The 8,790-nt window shown below is 35.1% G+C and overlaps 2 protein-coding genes across 2 annotated transcripts; both read left to right on the forward strand.

Moving 5' to 3' along the window:
• The first annotated feature begins 1,304 nt into the window (after window positions 1-1,304).
• Window positions 1,305-7,962, forward strand: LOC112523527 (protein CutA, chloroplastic). Its single transcript, XM_025133160.1, has 6 exons — window positions 1,305-1,489; window positions 1,590-1,708; window positions 6,395-6,457; window positions 7,309-7,340; window positions 7,426-7,520; window positions 7,595-7,962. Exons 1-6 carry the CDS (start codon window positions 1,347-1,349, stop codon window positions 7,674-7,676), a joined length of 534 nt encoding a protein of 177 aa, XP_024988928.1. The 5' UTR covers window positions 1,305-1,346; the 3' UTR covers window positions 7,677-7,962.
• LOC112523518 (pentatricopeptide repeat-containing protein At5g18475) lies at window positions 3,369-5,609 on the forward strand. Its single transcript, XM_025133147.1, has one exon. It carries the CDS (start codon window positions 3,591-3,593, stop codon window positions 5,130-5,132), a length of 1,542 nt encoding a protein of 513 aa, XP_024988915.1. The 5' UTR covers window positions 3,369-3,590; the 3' UTR covers window positions 5,133-5,609.
• Window positions 7,963-8,790: the final 828 nt, after the last annotated feature.

The raw sequence follows: 8,790 nt of genomic DNA on the forward strand, positions 1-8,790 counted from the left end.
TTACTCAAATCGTAATAATTTAATTAAAACAAAATTAAATAAAGTCGATCAGGAACCGGGATGCCATTCTTGGGAACAAATAAGAAGAGGAAGAGATATTGAATCGTCGCCTTAGCAAGGAAGCAGACAAAGACGGATACATTTGAAGGAAAGGGGGCGATGATCAAATTCTTGGGAATATAAACTCTCTCAAATGAAATGGTTAGCGTTAATAACTTATACATTATTTATAGACAATTGTAATTAAGAGATTTCAAGACTTACGCATAAATTAGCAATATGCATTTGTATTCATGGTCAAAAACATTATGTAAAAGGGTATGACGCCACCTTCTGAAACGCCTTCACTATACCAGTCTCACACTCATCATAAAAAGGTAAATCACATATCCTTTGAACATGTGTGTGGTGCCTATAGGTGGACCATATAACTCTTACATACTGCAAGATGATTCACTTTCTTATCTGGTAGGATAAAGACTGAGGCATAGCCAAAAAAATTATCTACAGATATCTAAAAACAGTATAAAAAGTTCATGATTTCAATATTGAAAACATCATTTTATATAGGTGTTTATGTACAATATGATTATATCCATATTTATACAAACAAATATGACAAATATGTAGATAGATACTAGAAGGGTACTCGCACAATGCAACGAGATATATTTCGATTTTAATGTTTCATTTTTTTTAAGTTTTGAATAAAATATAAATATGAAAATATCATAAAAAATGAAAAAAATATATTGATATTAGTAAGAACTAACTACTTAAAATTTCTCTTTTTTTCTTCTTCTGTATTTCTTTAATTTATTTTTATTTTTGGTTTAATAATATAACTTTTTATAAAGATAATAATTAAATATTTTATTAGAACTCAATGATTATCCTAATTATATTTTAGATTTTTTATATTTAAAATGAGATTCTTATCACTATTTGTTTATATTTATTTGCAATTAGTTACACGAATTCAAATATGGAGGTTTAATAAGTTGTACTTATGCATAATTTATTTGTAATTTTGAATTTTAAGTAATATGCATCAATAAACAGTATTTCATACATAAAAAATAGTTTTTAAGAATTTTTGTAATATAGTATAGATATAAACAAGGAAATCCATTTCAAGATGCATGAAAATTATGTGCGTTTATTTTTTCTTTGGTTTTAGTGTGTAAAAAAAATTAAATTTGGAATGATTTGGGCTAACGGGTGGGCCCATGAAACACCTTGTTAGCCCAACGTATGAATGCTTATTGGGCCTTAAAGCCCAATAGAATCAGAAAGTGTGAATCGCATTGACACGATGGCATTAGCGTCAAAATAAAGGTTCAAAAATGGCGATTTCTACTCTCACTTCGATCGTCTCGTCGTCGGCCGTTCGTCGCCGATTGCCGATAGTTGGTGCTTTTTGTATACTAAGTTTAGGGTTCCACAATCTTCACTCTTCAGCTTCTCTCTCCTTCAATCCCCTAACTCGGTACACTTGTCTGTGTTCCCTTAATTTCTAGGGTTCTTGTCAGCCTTAATTTGCTTTAATATCTGTAGTTTGAAGTTTATTGAACTTTTATTTGTTTTAGGCTGAGTTTCGGTAGCAAAACGCACGGATTTCATAGTAGTAGTATAAGAATGGAAGCATCAAATCAGAAGACCGTGCCAAGCATTGTTGTTTACGTGACTGTACCAAACAAAGAGGCAGGTTTGTCGCGAATGATTCAACTCTCTTGTTATACGTAGGAGCATAAAATTTGAATTGTTGTTCGTTGCCAAGTTGACGTTTGGGATGAAACTGATCAATTTATCTTTACCGTTACGAATTTTTTATTACTTAAGGTTTTCTATTGGCCTCCAACACCAAAATGTTAGGACCCCCAACTATGATAATTAATTTTAATCAGTGGAATCTCACTCTCTTCACTCTCAATCGACCGACCTAGCACCTCACTCTCGGATCTCTATCGACCATCAAACAGCCAACGACAAACAGTAACCCAGCAGCCCACCGCCTCAGTTTAATTTCTTCGGCCGGCGACCTCACATTTTGAAATCGACTTCTTCTCCTCCATCTCACTTCTTAGCTTTGGGTAAAACACAAAAACAATTAGTGCTTTCCTTTCTAATTTGGATTTTAATTTATGAATGAATCTGATCAAGTGATTTTTTTATTTAATTGGTTTTTGTTGATTTTTTATTTTGTTGGCTTGTTGCTATTGGTAAATTGTATTAATTGGTAAACGATAATATATCTTGGTAACTGGTAAACCATTGATATATTGATTTTTATATTGCTAGAAGAAATGGAAAAATTCTTTAAAAGAAACATTACAACACCAGCATCTAGCTGTGGTCCTTTGATGCCTAGTGAAACTGATTTGAATGAACTTCCTTATCCTATAGGAAAAAGAAACTTAGGAGTATCATCCTAAAGGTGAAATAAGGAGAAAATTTGATTAGAGGACCTTGCCAACAAATGACTTTCCAAGAAAATATGTAAGGGTAAGGGCAGACGTTTTTGTCCGGCTTGGCTTGATCAACACGCTAATTGTGCCCCCACCACTAGTCATTTCTGGATCCGCCACTCGGAACCATATATAGTGAAAGTTCGATGTGAAAAGAATACGAGAAACAAACTGCTTCGCTGATTGTCAAGAATGACCAATTTCTGGTTCTTAGTTAGATATGCTGTATGCGAAGTAGTTCTCCAGGGTGTAAAGTCTAGATCATGCTTCAGATCCTAAAATTGAGTGTATGTTAGTTTTTGAGGGACGAGGGATGTGGATTTTTGGTCCGAAATACATCTCACAGCAAATTTGATATTTCATAATGTGTTGTCCGCGATGTATGTATAAAAGCCATTGCTCGTTTTATCAGGGTGAAGACCACATACAACAACTAGTTGGCCTGGGTAAAACAATTGCCATTATAAATTATGAGACTATTTGTATTTCTTTTATAACCAAAATCTCATTTAACAAATTGTTCATGCTATTTTATGAACATACTTTATAAAACATAAAAAAGCATGATGTGACATAAAACAATTTCTTATCATATCAAGAAATTATACCCTACAATTTCTTTTACTATTCACTGCCACATCAACAAAAAGTACCGATGTGACATTAGCAACTACCAAAAACCATTTTCCTATTAAAAAATCATACTCACAACCAACATAATTTCTTATTAAAAAATCCTACCTCACTTAAGAAATCTGTAAGAAATTGCTAATAAATTACTGTAGTGGATGGTAATAGCTGCACTCTATGGCAACGCCTTTTATGCGCTCGTAATGCATAACATTATGCATTACGAGCTTTGTCCATGTAAGCTTTTCTTATTGCTTCCTTGGATGAGTCTATAAGCTTGCAACGTCCTCTCGACCTCTCAGCCCACTTTATTTGTTTGAGCATGAATATTCATGCTCTTCTTGCCGTAAAATTAATATCATCTATTTTACCCCTTCTTTTGTAATCTGGCAGGACTCTAAAACTAGTTGGACTACAAACAGGTGGTGGCTAAGAATTCTCATCCTCGCCATTTGTTGACCATGGTTTTCTAAATCAATCTAACCACTTCCAATGCATTCACTTAAACTTTCTACTAGTAAGAGCCATCGGTTCTTCACTTCTTCTTCTAAAATACCTTCTGTGGTTCCATGGGTCTCCCCCTATGTAAGAGCCAAATCCCCAAGACCAGACCCTCCAACAGAACCGTCAGGCATTATGACAGAAGTCCCAAAGAAACCCAAATACATTTCCCATGAATCGGCTATCAAATTGATCAAACGCGAAAAAGATCCACATCGCGTCCTTAGGTTATTTAACATGGTAGGTAATCAAAGGGGTTTTAATCATAACCACTCTACTTATGCTGTTACCCTCCAAAAGCTCGCTCGCTATAGGAAATTCGAGGATGTTGATTCTGTTCTTCATCAAATGGTCTACGAAACATGCAAATTCCATGAAAGTATATTCCTTGATCTGATGACACATTTTTCAAAATCTTCACTTCATAAAAGGGTTGTAGAGATGTTCAATGCAATACAACCTATTGTTCGTGAAAAGCCCTCCCTGAAAGCTATCAGTACATGTCTTAATCTCTTGGTTGAGTCGAATCAAGCTGATTTGGCGAGAACTTTCCTCTTACATACGAAAAAGACTCTTGACTTGTATCCTAATACCTGCATCTTCAATATTTTGGTTAAACATCACTGCAAGCATGGAAATGTTGAATCTGCTTTTGAGGTAGTGAAGGAGATGAAACTGTCGGAAGTTTCTTATCCTAACTTGATCACATACTCAACTCTGATGGAAGGTCTCTGCAAAAAAGGAAGACTTGAAGATGCAGTTAATCTCTTTGAAGAAATGGTTTCAAAAGATAAAATATTGCCCGATGCCCTGACATATAATATCCTGATCAATGGGTTTTGTTGTGGTGGGAAAGTCGACAGGGCTGTGAAGATAATGGACTTCATGAGGAAAAACGGGTGCAACCCAAATATATTCAACTACTCAACCTTAATGAATGGGTTCTGCAAAGAAGGAAATGTACAAGAGGCCAAGAGGGTGTTTAACGAGATGATAGGTGCTGGGTTACATCCTGATAAGGTCGGTTTTACCACTTTGATCAATTGCTTGTGTAGAGCTGGCAAAGTTGATGAAGCTATGGAGTTCTTAAAAGAAATGGAAAAACAAAATTGTAAAGGTGACACCATTACTTTTAATATCATACTTGTGGGACTATGCAAAGAGGATAGGACTTACGAAGCTCTTGAAATGCTAGAGAGGCTGCCTTATGAAGGTGTTTATTTGGACAAGTCAAGTTACAGGATTGTGTTGAATTCTCTATGCAAATTAGGCGACCTGCAGAAGACAACAGAGTTGCTAGGTGTCATGTTGAGTAGAGGATTTGTCCCTCATTTTGCCACCTCAAACGAGTTACTGGTTAGTCTTTGTGAAGCTGGAATGGCCGCCGATGCAGACATGGTGTTGATGGGGTTGGTGCAGATGAGGTTCAACCCTGAACCAAGAGTGTGGAGTTATCTTATTGAGATAATGTGTAGGGAAAGAAGGTTGTTGGCTACATTTGAACTTCTTGATGTGCTAACGAACGAAATCTAGAATGGGAAAGTTTGAGAAGATTGTAGTTTTTACTGCCTGATATACAAGTGAAAGTAGCATTTGAACTTGATGTATTAACATGTTGCATCAGTGTGATTGGTTTTTGACCAATTGAACTTACATGTTTGACTGCATCAAATCTTGAACGAATGGTTTAAGGATTGAACCTTTTTAAGGATAGAAGTACCTCTTGCCACGTGTTCATGATTTCCGTCATGCTTCTTCGTCCTGTAAGGCTGTACTAATTTTCTTTGCAGGTTTCTGGTTTTTGTTCGTTTGCTATGCTTGTGGTTTCAACATTCTTAGGATTGGCTCAACACTTGAGGATAATGAATCAAGATTTTGTCGAACTTAATTGTATCAACTGAACAAACAACCCTAAATGGTATAAGATGCCATTTTTATCGCCAAAAACATTCTATACCGGAACCAAAGCTTTCATCCATCAACCACTTGGGTTGTGGCGCACTGGTTAAGCCTTAGGGGGATGTAATGGAAAATCTCATCTACCCCGGGTTCGGTTCAAATCTAGGCGCTGCCAAAGCCCTTGTGGCCATGGAGGTTCACCAGCAAGGACTCCAGGCCATTCGTGGTCGCCCGGGAGATTAGTTGGTGTGTGTAAGCTGGCCTGGAAACCCACGGTTACCCATAAAAAAGCTTTCATCCATCCTTGATAACCCTATCATGCTACTCAGCTAAGAACCTGATAGAAAGCTTATGGCCTATTTTTGGGGTTATTTAATAAACTATTATTGATTGTTGACATGAGAATTCCTTCATACTATCTATTCTGTATATGGGATGTACTCTTTACAAGCTTTTCTAGTTTCTCTAAATTTCTAGCTAAAATGAGTTACTAGCCCATTGTAATTATTACATGGGATTTACTCAGTCACACATTGCAAAATCTATTAGAGCAGCGGAGTGTCGATCTTGAACAGGAGAAGTAACTCAAGTCATGTAAGGAGAAGTCCATTGAGTTGCTAATCCCAAGTGCAACTCATTGTTTAATAACATTCTATTCCTGGTTGGATGGTGTGACTGTGTGGGTAACAAAGTTTCTTTATATAGTATTATGTGACTAACTTTTGGTAGAATAGCATCATTCTTAGTCAGTGATTTTAGTCCATGGGTAGACCATCTTTGGTTCTAGTAGGTTGCTCTACTTTTCTTAAAAAAATTAACATGCCATAATTTCCGTTTTAGATGTCATTTGCGATCCTGATTCGGTTAATGCTTGATCTTTTTCCCTTTTTGTTCAGGTAAGAAATTGGCAGCCAGCATTGTGAAAGAAAAACTTGCAGCTTGTGTTAACAGAGTACCAGGTATTTTCAATTGACGTTCTTCTCATTGCATGATGGTATCTTTGATTACATTGAAGGAGTTACTAGATTTATGCAAAAGGTTTATCTCTTTATTATGTAAATGCTTACTAGCACATTTGGAAAACGTTTGTGAATTCTTCAGCTCAATCCAAAAGAGTTATGCGTGAAAGTAGATTGCATTAAAATGTAATGTGCTTCACTTCAATTTTTGTTGTAGGCTAAGACACTTTCAGTAGCAAACATTAAAGGCCAAATATTACAAGTTGAAGTCTTAACGAGGAATGATGTGGATTTCACGAGGGATTGACTTTTGGTTTCATATCTTTGGGTTCTCGGCTAGTTTGTTTATCCCGTGGGACCCTGAAGTTAACAAACATGAAAACCCTGAGGGAATTTTTCAAACCATTGTATTTGGCTTTTCATTGCAAACAACTCTTCTTCCGCATGAAAATGTAAAAGAAAGAAAACACTACTACACCTTGCAAGAATGAACAATTTTGAACAAAAAGTGTCAGGCTGACGGTTTCCTTTTGCATTAATATTTGCTTTTTTGCAAACTTTTTTTTTTTTTAATTTGGCATTTTTGCAAGTGCAATTGTTGTGAAGGTCCAATAAGTCAAATATTAATTAGCTATGCTGAATTGATTATTGAAATTCACATGTCTGGTTTCTTCATGTATTTCTACCACCAAGTTTGGCTTCTTGTATTCCTTCTTTCACTCTCCCTTCGTTGGATTTAGAGCACATACTCTGTATAAGATAGAAAATATTTTGCTTGGCACTCTATTTATCTGCGGTTGATGATAAAAAAGTTTGAACATGAATTATGGTTGTGGACTTGTTGAATGCAGGTGTTGAGTCTGTGTACTTGTGGCAAGGAGAGGTACTTTACCATACGATAATATGATTGTACTGGGAATATGTCTTTCTATTTTGACTTTGTTTTAACAATAGCAATTTCTGTGCAGATACAAAACGATTCGGAGGAACTTCTAATAATTAAAACCAGAGAATCCCTTTTGAATGCTCTAACAGAGCATGTCAAGGCAAATCATGAATATGAGTAAGTCGAATGATTGTAAATAATTGTTCCATGATGAAATGAAACACTTTTTTCTAATCGACTTTGGATGGCAGTGTTCCTGAAGTGATTGCAATGCCTATAATGGGTGGTAGCATCCCCTACCTGGAATGGCTCAAAAATAGCACCAGGGACTGAACCGACCCCCTTAACCTTACCAACAAACAGGTTCCACGGACAGGTGAGTAACGCGTAAGAACCTGCCCTTGGGAGGGAAACAACAACCGGAAACGGCTGCTAATACCCTATGCCCATGCTATGGGTTGTTTCATGCCATATATATAATAAGTGTTTGTGAACCCTTCATACTGTCAGATAATTAGTGTTTGGTTATTTTTAAATAGAGTGAATCGTGGATTTGGTCCGTGTTCTGATATTTTTTCTTGACTAGGTTCCGTATGGTATGTTTATTGTGGATTTGGTCCATGTGGTATTCAACTTGTCTTGACCATGGTCCCTCTGACTAACGTATCTGTTAAGCCAAGGACCATTAAATTGTCTGATAAATTTTCTTAATATGGTGGGGTCCCATTCCATAAGTAGCTAAGAGCGTGTGTGTTTGTGTAATTATTGCAATTATTTTTTAATTTGTTAAAAAATAAAATAAAAAGACTTGTCATAATTAAGAATTAAGGTGTTTAAATATGTATTTTTGATTATAAAAACTATTTAGAGAATAAAGGTTAGATCTCAGACCAACAAACGTGGAGCCTTCTCATTTGGTTTTATGCACGTCATCAAAATCATTATTAGAGTCTTTGTAGTTTATTGAAAATTTCTATTTTTATTTTTATAGTTTTTAAATTACAGTTTTCATCCTTATAATTTTTTAATGTTTCGGTTTTCATCCCTCTTAGTAACCGTTCACAAAATTGGTTAAGCTAGGGGCATTTTAGTATTTATTATTAGGGAAAAATCTAAAAAAATTCAATGGACTTTAATGTTTGGAATGATTAAGTCTATAAATAAGTTATTGGACATTTCAAAACATGTTAAACAACTCCTTGAACTTTATAAAACCTGTTAGATGCATCCTTATGACCTATAAAACTAATTAACGCAGTAAAATAATGAAAAAAAACATGAAAAAAAAACTAATGAACATTCATATTTTGAGCGATAAAGTCCCTAGACATTTTCTGAAACAAAAAAGTACTTATATTATATAAAATAAAACAAATATAACAAAAAAATGTACTTACATTATATAAAATAAAATCAATATAATAAAAAACTACTTATATTTAAAAAA

The sequence above is a fragment of the Cynara cardunculus genome (assembly GCF_001531365.2).
Source record: "Cynara cardunculus var. scolymus isolate 2C chromosome LG 1, CcrdV1, whole genome shotgun sequence".
Taxonomy (NCBI): Eukaryota; Viridiplantae; Streptophyta; class Magnoliopsida; order Asterales; family Asteraceae; genus Cynara; species Cynara cardunculus.

Coding starts and splice junctions, on each gene's coding strand:
- LOC112523527 (XM_025133160.1), top strand. CDS start 1,347: ATGGCGATTTCTACTCTCACTTCGATCGTCTCGTCGTCGGCCGTTCGT. Junction 1,490..1,589: donor TCCTTCAATCCCCTAACTCG/GTACACTTGTCT, acceptor TATTTGTTTTAG/GCTGAGTTTCGGTAGCAAAA. Junction 6,458..7,308: donor TTGTGTTAACAGAGTACCAG/GTATTTTCAATT, acceptor TGTTGAATGCAG/GTGTTGAGTCTGTGTACTTG.
- LOC112523518 (XM_025133147.1), top strand. CDS start 3,591: ATGCATTCACTTAAACTTTCTACTAGTAAGAGCCATCGGTTCTTCACT.